The 21,233-nt window shown below is 44.2% G+C and overlaps 1 protein-coding gene across 1 annotated transcript in view; it reads right to left on the bottom strand.

Moving 5' to 3' along the window:
• MOXD1 (monooxygenase DBH like 1) overlaps nucleotides 1–21,233 on the bottom strand; it is an 82,672-nt gene that overhangs the window by 54,716 nt on the left and 6,723 nt on the right. Inside the window, exon 2 of the mRNA XM_074988760.1 lies at nucleotides 1,969–2,115. Within this exon, the coding sequence (XP_074844861.1) occupies nucleotides 1,969–2,115 (147 nt within the window). The remainder of the gene's footprint in view (nucleotides 1–1,968; nucleotides 2,116–21,233) is intronic.

Here is a 21,233-nt window from a genome sequence, read left to right as displayed (position 1 = left end):
CTCTCCAGAAGCCCTGGGAAGCAGCAGCTGCCGGTGATCCCCACAAACCCTGGGAAGTGGCAGCCGTCAGCAATCCCCAGGAACCTCAGGAAGCAGCAGCCCCAGTGCTCCCCAAGCCCTGGGGAAACGGCAGCTGCCCACGCTCCCCCAGCTTCTCAGAGGCTCAGAGAAGTGACTCCTGCCACTGCTGGAAGAAAAGGTGGGGTTGGGGGATGACCCAAATACAGGACAATCTGTCCCTTTTAAAAAATAAGTCAGGATGCCATTTTGGCGTCCCAAATACAGGACTGTCCTGCCCAATACGGAATGGATGGTCACCCTGCTCATGCACAGACATAGAAAGCAAACTAGATCTCTAAACAGCAAATAGATAAGCAAATAAGGCAAGTATCTTTTAGAAGAGTTACCAATGCTTCTCCTATGATCAGGTGTACAATGAGAATATGATCCTGCCTGTTCTCTGTTTGTGGAACACAATAATTAAATGTCCTGAAGGCTGTAATGTTTTGGTCTAATTCAGGTAGTTAAAAGCTGGTGTTTAGTGGTCTGTGACGTGTGAAATCAGACTAGATAATGCCATGTTCCCTTTTGGCCTAATATTCTACAACCCCAATTAAAATAATATTTCCTACCACAACAAACTTTCGACAATTAGAAGACTAACATACCAAAGCGAATGACTTGATGCAAATCTTTCTGTTTGTTCAGTCATCTTTAATGCTATTGTCAGTAAGTACAAATTCTAAAACTGCATAAAAAGAAATAGACTATCACACTGTAGCCACTGCAAAGTAAACAAAAGAACTTAATATGGACAATAAATATATCTATAAAACTTGCTCCACTTTAAAATATTCAAATATGTTTATGCTGCTATATGCACAATTTTTCCAGAAACTCATCTTTTTGTATTGAGGTCAAGCATGTAAGACTCCATACAAAAGAAATTTGAGAAAGGTCTGAGAAACAGAAGGGAAGACAAAGAAATTGTGATTTGACTTTAAATGCACGTCTAACTAAAATGCATCCAAATATTGAAATTGTATATGATCAATCTAAGCCCCACAAAAGAATTTTTTGGAAGCTTGTTCATATAAGCCGTGTCTACACATGAATGCTACTTCGAAGTAGCGGCACTAACTTCGAAATAGCGCCCGTCACGGCTACACGTGTTGGGCGCTATTTTGATGTTAACATCGATGTTAGCCGGCAAGACGTCGAAGCCACTAACCCCATAAGGGGATGGGAATAGCGCCCTACTTCGAAGTTGAATGTCGAAGTAGGGCACGTGTAGACGATCCGCGTCCCGCAACATCGAAATAGCGGGGTCCGCCATGGTGGCCATCAGCTGAGGGGTTGAGAGATGCTCTCTCTCCAGCCCCTGTGGGGCTCTGTGGTCACCTTGTGCAGCAGCCCTTAGCCCAGGGCTTCTGGCTGCTGCTGCTGCAGCTGGGGATCCATGCTGCATGCACAGGGTCTGCAACCAGTTGTCAGCTCTGTGGATCTTGTGTTGTTTAGTGCAACTGTGTCTGGGAGCGGCTTGCTGTTGAGTCCGCCCTGTGACTGTCTGCAGCTGTGCCTGGCACCCTTATTTCGATGTGTGCTACTTTGGCATGTAGACGTTCCCTCGCAGCGCCTATTTCGATGTGGTGCTGCGCAACGTCGATGTTGAACGTCGACGTTGCCAGCCCTGGAGGACGTGTAGGCGTTATTCATCGAAATAGCCTATTTCGATGTCGCTACATCGAAATAAGCTACTTCGATGTAGGCTTCACGTGTAGACGTAGCTATAGCTGGACAAACACTTTAGGTAATTGAATTTCTGTAGTTCTTTTTATTTATTAATTTATTGTAACCTGAGGAGATTTTGATAATGGGCTTCAGCTTCATGGTACATTTTTATGTGCTTAATCTATCTGATTTTCTTGATCTATGTGCACCTTTCTAAATAAAAGCAGAATACCTTACCGTTATACTCTTATCATTTATGTCACAAGTGTGCAGCTCTCTAGTAAAAGCCAATATTGTATGTGTACTATTTTCCATGGCATACTCAAGATGGTAATCCTGTTGAGAATCTCTCTTCAATGCTCTGTTTGCATCTGTAAAATAATCCTGTTGAAAAAAAATAAGAACATCTTGCTGTAATTCATTATAGGATCATTTGGTGTTAAACAAAACATGTTTTCCTGTAAAATATTGAAACTACAACAATTGTGTGTTAAAGGGTTTATTGTAGATGAGACTGGACAATTCTCTGGGTAAAAAGTTATCTAAGTCTTTTTCCAGTAGGTAAATCTTATTGGTAAAAAGCTGAGGCTTGGGAACTTAAAACGGATCCTCCCTTAACAATGGTATAAATTTACTGCTTGTGCCTAGACATCTAGAAGAAAACAAATTGGATATTTAAAAGATAATGAGCAAATTCATCTTTTCTATAACTCTACTGAATTCAGGAGAGATATAAGCAAGAATTAATTTCACTTACTGTTTATATCAAAAGCACTTTCTGTTCCTCTCCTCTCTCTGCATTTTAATCTTTACTGTTTTGTCTTACCAAAAAATTGGAAAAGAATCTAAAGGAAATCTAAAAATCTAAAGGAACCAGCCACGCTATCATTAATTACTGTGTTCTCTGAAAAAAATAATCATTAAACAGTAAAATTCATTGTGCAATGGCATAGTCTTGTGCACATCTCTATCACTTAAGAAAGCCCACTCAAATGTTTTAGTGTATTTTTTAAAAGAAAAACTATCACTGTTTTTAGAATTGCACACGTCATATAAGGCAGAAACTACCACAATAATGTGACATCATTAACCTTTTCACCCCTGAATTCTTTGCTGCTATGTGCAGCTGCTTGTGAGCTGTGCCTCATTCCCTGAGGATGACACATCTTCTCATGTTGACATAGCCCCAGCCATGTGGTGTTCATGAAAAAGGTCTTCCAGAGGCTCAGGGACAAGGGAAGCAGCGTAGCTTTTGTAGCCCTTCTTTGAGTTTTAGGTCTTTTCCTTTCAGATTTTTTTTACTGAACCTTGGAGAGGACAGCTGGCCTGCTGTTAGGAAAACACCAAGGAAAAACTGCTTTCCCAGCACATGCTAGTGCTCTCTGTGACCAGAGGATTTTGTCTGAAGGAGAGTTTTTAACAAGTAGATGTACTTCTGAGGCTAAAGGTGTTTTGTATGGTTCCTCTAACTTGCAAGCCCCAGTCTCCAGAGACAGAATCTACAAATGAATATGCAAATTAGTTTTAAAAGCACACATTCAAGTGTTTCAAAATGATATTCAGTGCCAAGTTTGAGGCTGACCCGAAATCTCTTTGAAAACTTGGCTCCTAGTCAACACCAACTAAATCAAAGCCTTGGGTGAAAACTTGGACCCAGAAAAAGCTCATTTAATTAATGAGGCCAGGATTTTGCCACTCATTTCTGAAGTGTCCCTATTTCTCTCATTATCATCATAGTATCTGAGAGTAGAATCTGTTTCGTTATGCATATGATGATATGATAATGAGAGAAACGTTATGAGGATGTCTGTGCTGTGAAGGATGCTGTTGATTGTAAGAGGCCTATTTCATTTGTTACAGAAGATGCATGATATATAGCAAATGAAGCAGAGGGGGCAGGAAGAGAAGGGGGGTGGTCTCTTGGTTAAAGAAGATGACTGATGCCCTGGAGAACTGGATTCTATCCCTGTATGTCCTTGGAAGTTGAAATTGCGTCTGAAGTTGGCATGAGCTTTGCTCTCAAAATAAAGTATTGTATTTGAAAATGGAAATGATAATGTCCTCACATGGGTATTGTGAGGATAAATTAATTAATTTTGGAAAGCACTCAGCTACTATAGTGGTGAGCACCACAGACAAGCCCATGAAGAAATTCACAGTTAAATACGCAGAACAAGGTTTGTACTGTGTATAGTAATAAGGCCTGTGGTCACACATTGAACAATGGGGAAAAAAAGAAATTACGACTCGCTGCACCCTCTGGCTGTGTCTACATGGCAAAGCTATCTCAAAATAACAGCAGTTATTTCAAAATAACTTTGGGCAGTGTCCAAATGACACATACGCTATTTTGAAATAAAGTTGAAATAGTGGGTGTGTTATTTCGATTCAGGTAAACCTCATTCAACAAAGAATAATGTCTATTTAGAATTTCCTATTTCGAAATAGGTGTTATTAGACACAGAATAGCGCTATTTCAAAATAAGCCATAATGGGCTCCAATGACACAATTTTGAAATCGTGCTATGGATCCAGAAATGATATTTTGAAATAGCTGGGTGCTGTTTCAAAATGCATTGTGTGTATGGACACGTTACTTCAAGATACTACATTTTGAAATAGCTATTTCGAAATATCTTATTTCAGAATAGCCCTGCCATGTAGACACAGCCTCACTGAGCACCTATGTACTGGATAAGGCCAAGGTCCAATCCACAATAAAAGCAAATTTAAAAACTTCATATGTTGTCACAAAATGAAGTTACTGTCTTCCAGCCAGCCCTATGCACAGCTATATGTGGATGCCTTATATTGGTATAGCTTAGTCTACTTCCCAGACTAGAATAATCTACCCCAATGTAAGCACCTTTATTCCAGCATAGTTGTGCCCACGGTAGCAGGGTTTTCCCACTACTCTGCAATATTTCAAGCACCGACACTTCCCATTGTTGACAAGCCCATATTGGTACATGTTATTCTACATTTAAGAAAGCTGAAGCACAAATCTACGGCCAGAATTAAGCCTTCAGTATCAACCTAGCAGCATGAAAAATGTAGCCTGGTTTACTGATTTTACACTTCCTATTCCTCCATTATAACATGGGCTTAAGGCCTGAGCCTCCTTCTCTACACCTGTGGGGATACTGCCATGCATAATAAGTTCAAAGTGGGTACAAAAATACTATCAAACCAGACCGGTAGTGTTTTATACCCACTTTACACAGGTGTAACTGATTGCAGAAGGAGGAAGAGATTGGAGAATCAGATGTTTTTTATCTTCTGTGAATTCTAGCTCACTTCCCTAAAGGCAAACCAAGTTTGGCTGTTGATGAAATTTTTGATGAAAACATGCACTACTATACTTTAATCTTCTGGAAGTAAATAATATTAATCTTGACACATGATAACTCAGATTTTATATCAATCAAATACTTAGCTAGGTTTATCACAATATGCTGCCTAAAAATTAAAGTAACATATAGAAAGTTAACAATTGCACAGATTATGTGTGTTGTGCATCATTTACAACACAAGATGAAGGCAATGACGTTAAATTGGTTCTCACATTCTGTTGACCTGTATCACTTTCACATAAGAGCCTTGCAATAGACATATTTCTGATTGGCACTATACAAAACAGTATAGAAAGTAATTTCTTACAGATGTAATAAAAGCCGTAAATAGGCTGTTTTATCCTTGAAGAATGTAAGCACAGCTGCACATTGAATCTTGAGAAGAAATATTACCAGCTGTCATCACACACTCGAACAGGTGTTTATAGAGAAAAACAATCCTCAACATCTTTACAATGTCCAAGACTGTTTTGTTTATTATATCCACTTCTTGTAATACATTTTACATATCACCTTACAACCCAAAGGATCATACAGTGATTTATAGCTGATGGCCCTATCCACAGGTTCCATGTGTGAACAGGCTGCATGATTTGTAAAAGTTACCATGTTCTTCTCAAGAGCACCAAATTTCAGTGTTGATTGAATTAGTATTGGAGCATAGCAGGGTGAAACAATCAGAAAAATCATAAGCAGAGCTAGCGGCACTCCAGCAATTTCCAGCTTACTTAGTGGAGGTTAGACCAGCCCTGAGACTGCTTTCACTTGGGACAGAGTAGGAGATGAACTTGGCAGAAAAGCATGGAGCTATAATCTAACAGCAAGTCAGCACAGCACAGAATCTGGCTCAGAATATCTAGGAAAGATAAACTTCTCCAGAAAAAGTAAGAACGAACTAAAATGTTTGTCTGAAATCTGCAATGACCCAACCCTTCTTTTGGAATTCTAAAGCACATGGTTAACCTTGTTATTACTAATTAGTATTATGTTTCGTAAAATGGAATCCTGCAGTTCATGGTTCCAGCAATCAGTGGATTTAATATCTCAAGAAAAGTTTAGTGCCTTGCAGGATGCAGATAATTTTACAAATCAACAAAACAAACTTTTTTCAATCTCAAATGAGTTCCAGTTCAAATTTAAGGCAATGATTCTACTCAGTGCTTATGTTAGTAAAAACAAAGAACACCAACCGACAGTAAGCTAACAGAAAGGAAGAGTCTGCAAGCTTCAGTCACTGTGTCACAGTAAGAACATTATGAGATTATTCTGAATGACAATGATGTAACAGAGCCCACATGAAAAACAATATTCCACAGAACAGCAGTGTCCAATGGGAATTCAAAGATCACTACACTTGTGGTTGTCATCTTTCCATATTCATCACATTATACTACTAAATAAATAATTAAATAAACACCCTCCCCCTCCTCCAGAGCCAGACACCCCTCCCCCTGCTCTAATTCAATGCCGGTGATTCACCAGCACCACCACTGGGAGCTGCCACTGGAGCTGCTGCCAGGGCCATTGTTGCTGCCACCACACGCTTCTCCCACCAGGCGCTGGAGTACGTGCACGGAGTGGGCAGACACCACTCCCTTCATGTGGCTCTTAGGAGGAGCCACACTTAAAGGCTCCAAGAGCTGCATGCAGCTCAAAAGTCGTGGGTTGGCCATCCCCATATTCACCACAATGCAATGTCCTATTCACCACATGTGGTGGGTGAAAGTATTGGACACTCCAGCCATCGAAATCCTAGACTGATGACAATCAAGCAACAACAGAAGGTATCTAAAGTAACTACTCGAGAGCCAATTCATCCACCGCCTATAACCCGTTTGCTCAAGACTGATTGCCAATGCTTGTTTACATAAATACTACATGAAATAAATGATGCTTCTGTACCACAAAAGCCAAATCTTATTCATACGAGCAGTCCCATTAGGCTACATTCATTACAGTACTGGCATAACTAGGATTTAATTAACAGAAGTACACCAAGATAAATGTGGACCCCTTGCTTAAATGGAACTATCATCTGAGTAAAGAGAGAAGGATTGTTCCACAAAATAAATATTTTTTTAAGAAAGTAAAAGAGATACCTGCCCAGTTTTAGGGTTATTTGACGTATTAGGATTTGTTTATAATATGTATGTCTGTGTGTACATTCTTATATAGCAAATAAACTTACAAACTGGAAGGTGTCAATAGTTTTCATTTTAAATCCAAGTTCTCTCAGGGATCTATATACTTTGCAGCAAAATGGGCCTAAATTCCACAGACACTGCTGGGGCCCTGTACAACCCTGTGGTGGCTGGTGAAATTTTGCAGGAGACCTAGGTATTTTGATTTATTATCTACACTGAGGCTATGTCTACACTTGCCCTGCTAATCGGGTGATGGGAGATTACTAATAAAGTGCTGCAATGAATACGTAGCACTTCATTAGCCAAATTCTCCCCCGCGGCAACTTCAAAGTATCAAACGTCGAAGTGCTGGCATGCCATGTAGCCGCGGACACTTCGAAGTGCCTGTGCTACTTCGAAGTCTCTTTACTCCTCAAAATTTTGAGGAGTAGAAGCACTTTGAAGTAACACGGGCACTTCAAAGTGCCCATGGCTACACAGCATGCCAGCACTTTAAAGTTGCTGCCAGGGAGAATTTGCCTAATGAAGTGCTGCGTATTCATTGCAGCACTTCATTAGTAATCTCCCATCACCCTAATTACCATGCCCCCTTCAAAGAAGGAGGCAAGTGTAGACATAGCCTGAGAGAATAGACTGGATACTAGAAGGCTCTTTGATTTAGCACACAAAGACACACTAATATCCAGTGTTTGGAAGCTTAAATAGGACAGGTTTTCTGTTTGATTTTGTTTGTTTGTTTGTTTTAACACTGAGGATAATTAGTCACTGGAACAAGTTCCTAAGGTATCTGGTAAACTATCCATCAGCTGGAGTACTCACATCATGAGGGGACATCTTTCAAAAAGATATGTTCTTGTTCAATATGAAGTTACAAAGCTAGATTCAGGACTCTCAGTAAAAACTAGACTGGACAAAGCAAGTGAATATATGCTTTAGGGAAAACACTTTACTGGATGGGGTGCATGACAATCCAGGACTCTTTAGTCTGGATGAAGTAAATGCTAGTCAAATGGAATCTGAAAAAAACTCTTTAAGGTCTACTAAAAGTTGGAAATTGATACATACCTCTCCACTGTCCCTTATCATTAGAAACATCCTTCATTCAGCATCTAGATTTGTATGGTAGGTGTTATTTTGTTTTTAATTACTTGAAATTATTATGAGGGAGATTTCTGAAAGCATCTAAAGGAGTTTGAAGCACAACTATCAATGGCTATGTCCATGTAGCAGCTTTATTACCGAAGAAGCTATTCCAGAACACATTCTGGAATAGCTTATTCTGAAGTAGGGTAGCAAAACACACAAAATGCATTTTGAAATACTGCTCAGCTATTTCAAAATAGAATGTCTGCACACACTAGAGCCTATTTTGAAATGGAACCTTTGGGCGAAGTATGGCTTATTTCGAAATAGGCTCTATTCTCTGTCTACACAGCCTATTTCAAAATAGGTGCTATTCCTCATACAATCAGGTTTACCAATTTCAAAATTTGTTGTGTAGACATACCCAATGAAAACTGCTCCAAAATGTCATAGTTACTCTTAAAAAGCTCCCCAGTCTATCTAAAATCCTTATATTTAATGCTAACTAAATCATTCTCACACTCTTTAAAAATTTCTGTACCAGTATATTTCTCGTATTTCCACTTACATGTTTTCATACATAGGGCATTGTGTCCTACATATGAAACTGTATGTATATGTTAACAAGGAACTGTAAAAAAATGTCATTTTCTCCATGGTTCTTAAAGACAACAAAAATATTATAAATAAGGATACGATGATGTGATCTCAGAGGATATACAGGTCATGAATTCTGTGACATTCCAGGCCCTCCGTGACTCCTTCTACAGCAAAAGGGCTGAAGCAGCTGTCAATCCTGAGTCAGCCCCAAGCAAAAGCCCTGAGACTGAAGCTGCAATAGGAATTAGGTCAGCCCTCTCTGAGATTGTAGCAGCCAGTAGCAATTAGCCCCAGCCACAGGAGCAGCAGTGGGGCTGGAGCAACTGCAGGTGATCAGCTCCTGGGCCACTGGAGCAGCTGGCCAGTCCCCAGGAATACCAAAGAAGATGGCTGGGGGTTAGCCCTGGGACCACCAGAGCAGCAGTCCTTGGGGCCACTGAATCAGTGGCCCCCAGCGCTGAAGCAAAAACTGAGGTTGGATCAGCCCTTGCTACAAGAGCAGCAGCAGGAGTGAAACACCCGGCAGCACTCTGATTGTTAATTCCCTTCTCCACCCCGACCTGTGTTTTCAGTATAAGTTAGCAGCTTCCATCCATTTTTATTTATTGCCCATGATCTGTCCCTGACTTCTACCAAAATACCCATGACAGAATCTTACTCTTAATTATAAATAAAATAACCTAGGTATGTGATGAAGAAAGGCTATTGAACTAATTTCTTGCTTTTCCCTTGGCTCTAGTTCTGGGAAGGAAATCTAGTAACATCCAGCCAGAGATCTAAGAGCTCAGGAACCACCATACTGGGTCAGACCAGCGGTCTTAGTCTCACGTCTTCCAACATAGCCAGTGTCATGTGCTTCAGAGAGAATGAACAGAACATGGCAGTTGTCAAGTGAGCCATCCTCTGTCATCTACTTCCCATCTTCCCACCTTGACTCTTCCCCAAAACTTGTGTTTATCTATCTGCCCAAGCATTCTGTTCTTTAATATAATTTCAACCACTTTGCCTGCCCTAAAGTTAGACTTGCAAGCCTATAATTACCAGGATTACCTCTAAATCTTAAAAAATAGTGTCATGTTAGCTGGCCCCTACTCACCTAGTTTTAGTGACTGGTATATCACAGTTAGCAGTACTGAAATTTTATAGTTGAGTTCCTTCAGAGCTCATGAGTGAATACGCTCTAGTTCTGCTGATATGCTACTTTTTATCTATCAATTTCTTCCACAACCTCCACTACTGACACCTCACTCTGGTATCAGAGAGGTAGCTGTGTTAGTCTGTAGCTTCGAGAACAACAAGAAGGCTTGTGGCACCTTATAGACTAACAGATATTTTGAAGCATAAGCTTTCATGGGCAAAGACCCTCTTCATCAGATGAATGAGTGGGACCCCACTCTCTAAATACCCCTCTGAAACCACGCCCCCACTCATGCATCTGATGAAGCGTGTCTTTGCCCACGAAAGCTTATGCTCCAAAATATGTTAGTCTATAAGGTACCTCAATCTGGGACACTTCCTCTAATCTGCAACCTAAAAAGAATGGCTCAGGTGTGGGAATCTCCCTCACATCCTCTTCAGTGAAGACGGATGCCAAGAATTTATGTAGCTCCTCCATAATGGTCTAATCTTCTTCGAGTGATCCTTTAGCATCTTGATGGGCTCCACTGACTGTTTGGCAGGCATCCTGTTTCTGTTGGACTTGGTTTTTTATTTTTGTAAACTGTTAGCTTATGTGTCTTTCGCCAGTTGCTCTCCACTTTATTTTTTGTCCTGCCTATTTATGCTGCAGTATCTCCTTAGCTGCGTCTACACGTGCACGCTACTTCGAAGTAGCGGCAGTAACTTCGAAATAGCGCCCGTCACGTCTACACGTGTTGGGCGCTATTTCGAAGTTGAAATCGACGTTAGGCGGCGAGACGTCGAAGTCGCTAACCCCATGAGGGGATGGGAATAGCGCCCTACTTCGACGTTCAACATCGAAGTAGGGACGTGTAGATGATCCGCGTCCCGCAACATCGAAATAGCGGGGTCCTCCATGGCGGCCATCAGCTGGGGGGTTGAGAGATACTCTCTCTCCAGCCCTTGCGGGGCTCTGTGGTCACCGTGGGCAGCAGCCCTTAGCCCAGGGCTTCTGGCTGCTGCTGCTGCAGCTGGGGGTCCGTGCTGCATATACAGGGTCTGCAACTAGTTGTTGGCTCTGTGTATCTTGCACTGTTTAATGAAAGTGTGTCTGGGAGGGGCCCTTTAAGGGAGCGACTTGCTGTTGAGTCCGCCCCGTGACCCTGTCTGCAGCTGTGCCTGGCTCCCTTATTTCGATGTGTGCTACTTTGGCGTGTAGACGTTCCCTCGCTGTGCCTATTTCGATGTTGGGCTGAGCAACGTCGAAGTTGAACATCGACGTTGCCAGCCCTGGAGGACGTGTAGACGTTATTCATCGAAATAGCCTATTTCGATGTCGCAACATCGAAATAAGCTATTTCGAAGTTGGGTGCACGTGTAGACGTAGCCCTTATGTCCCAAATGCAAGCTAAGAGCTAATTAGTCATATGGAAATTTTTCCACATTGCCCAAGGCTTGGAATACCTCCAACAAAGCACCAACTGAAATATATTGGGATAGCACACACTTTACATCTCCCCTTTTGCTTCCTTTCAACTTGTTTTCTAAACACTTTTTCATTACTGTTGTCATGAATGCCCTCAAAAGCAGCATATCCTTCAGCACGGGGAATACTCACTGTTTTCTATCTTTTAAAATCAATTCCAAGCACTTTCCTGTAAGCTAATAAGGTAATTCTACAGGACACATTTGATAACAGACACCCTTTAGTTTGGGTGAGGGTTAACGAGCAAGTCTGTAATGAATAATGAAGTACTTTTTCAGTGGCACACAGCCCCTATTCACTCATGATTTACACCCTGAGTAAGGACTATTTTTGTGCAAGTTCAACAGATGGATCTTACAATGCAACCCTCTTGTATAACGTGCATAAAATAGGCATTCATCAAGGACTACTCAAAATGGAGCTTTAAGCTGCTACGTGCAACAGGCCAGGATGCACAGTTCCAGATGGGTGGAGACTGAAGGAGAAGGCTTGGATTTAGCATGAAAATGCATGCTGTGTCAATTCATGAGCACAAATGAGAGAGGCATTTTTTAAAAAAATACCTAGATGCAAAAGTTAAGGCTGCCCCAAGCACTTTCTTGGCAAGCAATCCATACTGAAAGTGACTTTGGCAATGTGACAGGTGTATCATTTTTACAGGCAGAGCTGCTGAACAGTTTCTCCAATGGAATCATAAGAAGCTCACAGCCTTCCTATGTCAAGTATCATTCCTTTGTTTCACTCTTTGTTTATTGTAGTCCTCTGTGCAGCCCACAGCTATGGCACCACAATGCTCTCTGCCACTTGGCAAACTCCAGGACTATAATTACACTACAGTAATCTGTCGACAGAAGTCACTCTCAGCAGAGATTTCCCAACGAAACTTCTGTCGACAAAGTGTGGCCACACACAAAAACCAATCAGAGAGCTCTGTTAACAAAGTGTCTGGACTGTCCAGCTGCTCGTTTGGCAAAACAGGCACCCAGAAGCACAGAATACACAGCTGTTCTGGGTGCCCTGTCTGTTGAGAGATGCTTTCCCTCCTTCCCCTGCGAGCATTCAAACAGCATATTGCTGACAGAACCTGTCAACAAAAGGCACTCTTCCTCATCTGAGAGAGGGAGAAGGTTTCGGTGAGCATTCTGGGTTTTGTTAAGAAACTGTCGACAAATCCCATCTTGTGTGTGGATGCACCACTAGTTTTGTTGTAGCCCTTGGGTGTAGCATTCTCATTGATAACCACGGTACCCTGCCTCTTCCCTTGCTTTATTTGTATCCCTCTCCCCATCTCCTTTCCCAGCCCGACAGACATCCTACTGAGTGTGCTAAAGTGACCATATCATGAGACTTGTTCACTCTACCCACCCAAAATTGTTTAATAGGCTCCCACTCCAATAGCTTAAATCCTGAAATGCTCGGCCAGTAAGGTATGATTGCCTGGTAGCTGAAATCGCTTAGCCACACTTTTTAAAATCATGTTTCCTTCTATGATATAATTATACTCTTCACGCTGAATTATCTCCTCAGGGGCCGTTTCTACACAGGCCACTTCCTTTGGATGTGGCATGCTAATACACGGAGTGAAAGATGCTAATGAGGTGTGGATGCAAATTCCCCATGCCTCATTATCATAACTTCACATGATTTGGAGTCCGGAAGACCATTCTTCCAGACTCCAAAATGCCAGGGGGGCGGTTCCCAGAAGGACATGCTTCTTCTGGAGGCCCCTTCTTCCTGAAAATTTTTGGGAAGAAGGGGCCTCCGGAAGAAGTATGCCTTTCTGGAAGCCCTGCCGGGGCTGCGCTTTTACACGGCATTTTGGAGTCTGGAAGAACGGTCTTCCGGACTCCAAATCACGTGATGTTATGCTAATGAGGCGCAAGGAATTTGTATCCTCGCCTCATTAGCATCTTTCACTCCATGTATTAGCATGCCACTTCAGATAGAAGTGGCCTGTGTAGAAATGGCCAGGGAGAATTAACGGAATTGTTTTTCAAGTACTTTAGTTTTACATTTATCTGACCAGAAAGCCCTTCTGTTGCATCAAGGCTCAGGTGAAACACAAGCTAGGAGACCAAAGGGGGCAGGGATAGCTGAGTGGTTTAGAACATTGGCCTGCTAAACCCAGGGTTGTGAGCTCAATCCTTGAAGAGGCCATTTAGGGATTAGGGCAAATAGATGTCACAGATGGTGCTTGGTCCTTGGCCCTGCTAACATGGCAGAGAGCTGGACTAAATGACCTTCTGAGATCCCTTCTCATTCTAGGAGATGTGTATCCCCAATTATATCTCCATATCTGTCCTCAAATAAAAACCTCTCACTTTGTTTAAAAATAGAAGAAAAAGCAAAAGGGTTACAGGGAAAGAGGGGCATGGGGAAGATAATCTAAAACTTTCACTAGGAACCAGAAATTCTGAATGCCCACTTTGAATATGAGGAACTATCCTTGACTGAGGTGTCATTGGAGGCAACTTTGGAACTAGCTGATAAATTAACCAGTAATAATTCATAAGGACCAGATGATATTCACCAAAAATCCCTAAGGTACTCAAATACATGGTTGAACCTCTCTAATCTGGAATGCTGTCAGCCAGCAAACTCCATAATCTGGCATGATTTCAGTTACCCAGAAAACCACATATCATGGGCATGGCCAAATTTCCTATGGCCCCCATAAAGTTTGTTTACAGCCACCAGCCCTGGCTCTCACTGCTCTGTGCTGTAATATACCCCTCAATGTCTTCTAAGAGCCCAATAAGCAGGGGAAGTGCTGATAATGCTGCTAGACAATATTAATCTCCTGTGGTCCAGCAAATCCTCTCATCCAGCACCAGTCAGGTCCCAAGGGTGCTGGATGAGAGAGAGGTACAACCTGTATAAAATCACAGCACTACTAACTCTGGTACATAACCCATAGCTTAATTTGACCCGCATATTGGAGGACTGGGGAACTCTGCCTTCTATCAGTAATTCTGGGCCCCAAGACTATGGGTGGAGGGGTGAAGGCCCAGCTGGGGAAGGCAAGCTCCAGTGTTGCTCCTGCTGCTGAAAGCCTTGCACCTTCCATAACTTCCCACCCCGTGCCGTGGAGCAAACTCCCTATAGCCCTGAACATCCCCATGCCCCTTAGTGTCCCCCTACCAGGGGGTGGCAAGGCCCCATACCTCCCAGCTAGCCAGAGAGCTGGGCAACTATGCCACTGCCCCAGCCCTCTCTGCTGGCTGGAGACTGTAGGCAGTTTTGGGAAGTTAGTGCCCTCCCTTGACTACGTTACCCACTGCCCATGTCCCAGGCAGAACAGTCTATGGGCCTAGTGTTCCCAGTAAGCTGTGCCCTTGGGGAGCTATCCAGGAGAGATTTGAATGCCAGCCAGCTGGTTAGCAGAGTGCCACAGTCAGCAACATGTGTGTGCACTGGACATGCACAACTGCATATGCCTTGGTGCACAAAACAAAATTTATTCTGCACACGGATGACAAAAATTCCAGGGAGTATTGACTGGGTCTCCTCCCTTGGCTTGAGTCAGAAGCTCCCCATTTCCCCCGATCCAGAGAAGTCCCAAGCATCCTCCCCTCAACCAAGAGCCAGAGGACTTCTGGCTGCAGCCCTGCCCTCCCCCAACCTGGCAGAATCCCAGAGTGGTGACAGCTGCACCTCCCCTCCTCTCCCTTCTCCATACCCAACGTGCTCTGGCGAAAAGTGCCTCTCCAAAAATGCTTCTTTGATAGGCCCTATGTAGGTTCTGGGGTGGCTGAGTAGCAAATATCACAGAAACCTGCACAGGACCTATCAAAAGCATCTTTGGATAGACTTTTTCCCCCAGAGCAGGCTGGGTCTTGGGGAGGGAGGGAAGAGCAGCTGCAGCCAGCCTGGGGCTCCTCCAGGTGGTGGGAGATCTGTGGCCAGTCCAGGATTGTTCTCTGTCTGGAGGAGACTTCTCCAGCTGACAGAAAGGGTTGCAGAGGAGGGAGTGGGGCAGGACTCCAGCCAGTCAGAGACAGTGCAAGAGGAAGGAGAGAAGCTGGGGATTAGTTTGCCCTAAGGGAAGGGGCTCCATCCTCTGGACATGGGCCCCAGAAATTTAAAAAAGGTCTGGTGGGGTTTCCATCTGCTGGCACAGCAGCAGTGACTGGGGCCCCAGGCTCTTTTAAATCTCATGAGCCCCTGGGCATTTGTCACCTTTGCTTCCCATCTCTCCCCACACCCCATCCAGGTCAGCAAGCCTGAGGACAGCTAAAGAGTTCTAACAAGGATGGAGAGAGGCTGTTCTCAGTAGTGACGGGTGGCAGAAAAAGGAGCAATAGTCTAAAGTTAGAACGGGGGAAGTCTAGGTTGGATATTAGGAAAAACTGTTTCACTAGGAGGGTGGTGAAGCACTGAAATGCATTGTCTAGACAGGTGGTGGAATCTCCCTCTCTAGAGGTTTTTGAGACAAAGTCCTGGCTGGGATGATTTAGTTAGGGTTGATCCTGATCTGGGCAGGGGGCTGGACTCAATGAACTCCTGAGGTCTCTTCTAGCCCTAGGATTCTATGAATTTATAATGAAATATCAGGTTTTCTTAAAAGCCTCAGTGGTGATCCTGGCAGTTACAGGCCTGTAAGCCTAACTTCAGTGTCAGGCAAATTAGTTGAAACTATTGTAAATAACGGAATAATCAGACACACAGATGACCATTTTGGGAAAGAGTCAACATAGCTTTTGTACAGGGAAATCACGCCTCCAATCTACTAGAATTCTTTGAGGGGATCAACAAATAAACAGACCAGGGTGCTCCAGTGGATACAGTGTATGCAGGTTTTCACCCAGCTTCTGATAAGGTCCCTCACCAAAGACTCTTAAGCAAAATAAGCTGTCAGGGGATAAGACAGATGGTCCTCTCACGGTGCAGTAACTAGTTAAAAGATAAGAAATAAAGAGTAGGAAAAAATTATCAGTTTTCACGGTGGAGAATAGCAGGCTCCCAAAAATGATCCGTACTGGGACCGGGACTGTTCAACATATTCACAAAGGATCTGAAAAAGGAGGTAAACAGTGAAGTGACAGTGTCTGAAGATAATACAAAATTACTCAAAGCACTTAAGTTCAATGATCACTGTGAATAGTAACGAAAGGATCCCACAAAATTGAATGACAGGGCAAGAGAACAGCAGCTGAAATTTAGTGTTGATCAGCACCAAGTGATGTATACTGGAAAACATAATTCCAACTATACATAAAAAATGATGGGGACTAAATTAACTGTTATCACTCAAGAAAGAGATCTTGCTGTCATTAGGTTAGTTCTACGATGATATCCAAGCAATGTGCCACAGCAGTCAAAAAATCTAAACAGACTGCCAGGGAAGGTATAGTTCATAAGACAGACAACATCATAACAACACTAATATATGAATCCATGGTATGCCTACACCTTGAGCACTACATGCAGTTCTAGTTGCCTCATCTCAAATAAGATATATTAGAATTGGAAGAGATACAGAAAAAGACAACAAGAATGAGAAGGGGAAGATGAGCTTCCACATGAGGAATGATTTAAAAAATGGGTTTGTTTACCTTCAAGAAGAGACAACTCAGGGAGGCTCTGATAGAGGTTTATAAAATCATGAATGATGTGGAGCTGGGGTTGGCAATCAAAATAGCAAGAAGAGCCACTTTTTCCAATTTGATAAAAAAAAAACCTCAGTAATTTAAGAGCCACAATGAATGTGAATATGAGTCGGTCCTTCACAAACATCATCAAACCGTACTCTGTGTAACCCCTACTTTAAGAACAGTGTGCACACACGATGATTTGTAATATGATACATGTTTACTGCAGGACGTTCACAAACTTTTTATACATTCTATTTCCTCCCACTTTATGTGAGTGTTTGTATCACTATCTTCCCGATTTTCACTCCCAATCTTTTTCTCTCTCTGGAGGATGCTAGGGTGATCCTCTTTTGAGATCACATATTGTTTGCCATTTAGATATGAGTTGTTCATTTTTGGGCTTTAAGACATTCACCATTTATCAAAAATAATCAGAAGGGTTTTTTTTTTTTTTAACTTTGTAATTATAGTGTCGGGAGCCACAAAGAAGTCATTAAAGTGCCGCATGCGGCTCCAGAAATGCAGGCTGAAGAACCCTGGTGTGGGAAAAGTGAGTAAGAAAGGGCTATTTACCCCTGCACGTAATACAAAAACCAGGCGTCACCCTCCCTCCGCCATAAAAATATCAATAGGCAGCAAGTTTAAAACAATCATAAGGAAGTACTTTTTCACATAAGAGACACAGTCATCCTGAAGAACTCACCGACAGGCATTGTTTCAAAGGCCAAAACTATAAGTGGATTCATAAAAAGAATTAGGTAAGTTCATGGAGGACAGGCTCGTTAAAGGTTACTAGTCAAAGGGTCAGAGGTGTTAGCCTATGGTTTGGAACCCCTGTTCTCTCCAGCTGCTGAATCCTGGGCCTGGACAACATGGAATGGCCCACTCAATAATTAGCCCGTTCTGTTCTTGCCTTATGAAGCAGGGGTGGGGAAACCCTGGCTCACGATACGAGTCCAGACAATGGCTTGCCTGGATCTGGCTGCTGAAGTTCATGGCCCCTTTCCCCAGCATCTGGCTAGTGGCAGGGTGGGGATCTGAGCCTCGTGGGTCATATCAGACAAGCGGGAGCTAGATTTGATGCGACGCGAGGGGCAGGAAGTGGTTCTGCATAATGCCGCTACCACTCACAACCATTCCGCTAGCTGGGGAAAGGGGAGGGGGGTGTAGCTGCAGCAGCCCTGCACAGAGGTGTTATCCCACCACTCTGATTGGTTGGAATTCCAGCCAATAAGGGCAGTGGAGGGTAGTGCCTAGGACTGATGGGGAGAGGGTACATAGCTACGTGCATCCAGGGGATTGCAACTCCATTGCCCAGACCCTGTGCCCCCCAAAAGCTCCAGTACCCCCATTCCCATTCAGAATCCCACTCCCAGCCCCTCCTGCACCCTCACCCCTACCCACAAAATGGACTAGCCCTGCCCCGCCCAGGCTCTGGGGCTGGTGTGTGAGGGGAAGGAGGAGAGTGCCTCCTTTTTCTTGTTTTTCAGCCTGGGACCCCATCAGTGAGGGTTTGCTTGTTTGTTTTTTGCTTCTCACTTGTGTAGCTCCTGACTGGTTTGTCTATGGGTCAGCAGCCCCCAACCCGAAAAAGTTCCTCCACCCCTGTCACAAAGCATCTAGCAGTAGCTACTGTTGGAAGATAAGATAAAAAGATACATGGACCATTGGTCTGACCTAGTAGGGCTGTTCTTATATAAGACTCTGCCCCATTTTACGGAAACGTTTTAGGGTGAAGCATTGGGGAAACAATGGTGGGACCAAAGAAACACCGTCAGCAAGCTGACTATGGACATTTCAGCAAGACTTCATTTCATACTGCAACAAAATCAGTCATTCCACTTGGGCTAGCATAGGGTTATGAACCAAACAGGCAGTTCAGAAAAATAGCAGAAAGCTGCTAAGATCCCCTTTTCATCTCAGCTGTAATAGATTGCAGATGACAGTGAACAAATTTCATCTCAATTAGAATATTTTGCAATGACAGTAAACAAAATCATTTAAGCTTTACTGGAATACTGCATACAATTCTGGTGTCTATATTTTAAAACTGATGTTGAAAAATAAGAAAGGGTATAGCCACATTAATGATTTGAGAACTGGAAAAAATAATGCCTAAGTTAAACTTGAACAGCTCAGTCTATTCAGCTTATCAGAAAGAAGATTGCTCAATGACTTGATAAGTACATATAAACACTCCTGTCAGCATGGGCAGTGGTACAAAGGCACTGGAACCAGGTTTTACTGTCGTTGATGTATGGCCTCCAATCCCCCAGGGCACCTATATTAGGTGTCTATGGTTTTGTGTTGGTGCTTGCATACACCACAACAATGGCCTCACTATATTTTCAGTGGGCCCATAACTGTCCCCGAAACCAGGCGATACATTCAGTGTGCCATACACTTTTATACTCAGGTACAAACAGGTTACATATACATTACGTATGCAGGTACAACCCCTTCCTTGCAATAAGTTAACCCCCTTGATGTAACTCTAGATACTACCCATTGCCTTGGGGATAGTGGTACCATCAAAACAACACTGTCCATTATTTTGCCATAACAATCAACCCTGTGCTCAACTTGGGTCAGAATGTCCTCGTTCTAAGCTATTATCCATGGGGAGTGTATGGTACCAAGCACGATGCGTTTATGTGTAACATGAGCTATGTCTACACTGGTATGCTACATCAAAATAGCTTACGTAGCGAAATCAAAATACGCTATTTTGAGGAATAGCGTCTACACATCCTCCAGGGCTGGTGCCGTCGACGTTCAACGTTGACGTTGGACAGCACTACATCGAAGTAGGTGCTGCAGGGGAGCGTCTACACACCAAAGCGGCCCAAATCGAAATAAGGGTGCCAGGAACAGCTGGAGATAGGGTCACAGGGTGGACTAGCACTTCCGGGGCAACAGCTAGCCGCTCCCTTAAAGGGCCCCTCCCAGACACACTCAGCCTGCACAGCATGTGGTCTGCAGAGCCACAGGCATGCACACCCTGTGGAAGCAGCACGGACCCCCATCAGCAGCAGCAGCCAGAGGCCCGCACACGTGCCCCTGGAGGAGCAGTGGTTGCCCTGCTCAGTGCCATGCAGGAGGCAGCTGACCATCTTTTATTTCAGGAAGATGAGCTGTCCTCGGGGGATGAGGAAGCAGCCCCAGACCTTGCTGCCCCCCCCCCTCCCACCGCACATGCCACGGGCTGTGGAGATACCCCACGAGCACGGACTGGTGGGAGCAGCTGGTGCTCGGTGAGTGGGACAATGACCACTGGCTCCGGAACTTCAGAATGAGCCAGCAGACATTCCTGGAGCTCTGCCAGTGGCTCACCCCTGCCTTTCGGCACCAGGACAACCCCATGCGACATGCCCTCACCATGGAGAAACGGGTTGGCATCGCTGTCTAGAAGCTGGCCACTCCAGACAGCTACCGATCCATAGGGCAGCAGTTCGACGTTGGCAAGGCCACCATCAGGGCTGTCCTCATGGAGGTAAGAGGACCCAGGGGGAGGGGGGAGAGCCCGGGAGAGGAGCTCGGGGGGGGGGGAGCCCTGGGGGGAGAGTGGGGGAGCCCAGGCAGGAGGGCCAGACACACCCTGCACACCCCTCACCGGTGCTCTCTCATGTCCTTCCCCTGCAGGTTGTCTGCACAATCAATGCCCTGCTCCTCCACAGGCTCGTGCGGCTTGGGGACCCGGATGCTGCCATCGCGGGGTTTGCCACCCTGGGCTTCCCAAATTGCTCGGGGGCTCTGGATGGGACCCATATCCCCATCCATGACCCAGAGCACAGCAGAGGACGCTTCCGCAATAGGAAGGGATACCATTCCGTGGTCCTCCAGGCCTTGGTGGACAGCCAGGGCCGCCTCTTGGACATTTATGTTGGCTGGCCTGGCAGCACCCACGATGCCTGGGTGTTCAGAAATTCGGGCCTGTGCCGCTGCCTGGAGGCGAGAACCTACATGCCCCAGTGGGAGAACCCTGTGGGGGACACCACCATACCCCTCTGCATCATCGCACACATGGCATACCCCTCTGGCCCTGGCTCATGAACCCGTACACAGGCCATGTCACAGCCAGCTAGGAGCGGTTCAACACGCACTTGAACCATGCGCGCCAGGT

The sequence above is a fragment of the Carettochelys insculpta genome, chromosome 3, assembly GCF_033958435.1.
Source record: "Carettochelys insculpta isolate YL-2023 chromosome 3, ASM3395843v1, whole genome shotgun sequence".
Taxonomy (NCBI): domain Eukaryota; kingdom Metazoa; phylum Chordata; order Testudines; family Carettochelyidae; genus Carettochelys; species Carettochelys insculpta.
Note: the sequence above shows the minus strand (reverse complement) of the source record. Positions and strands in the feature narration are given on the sequence as shown.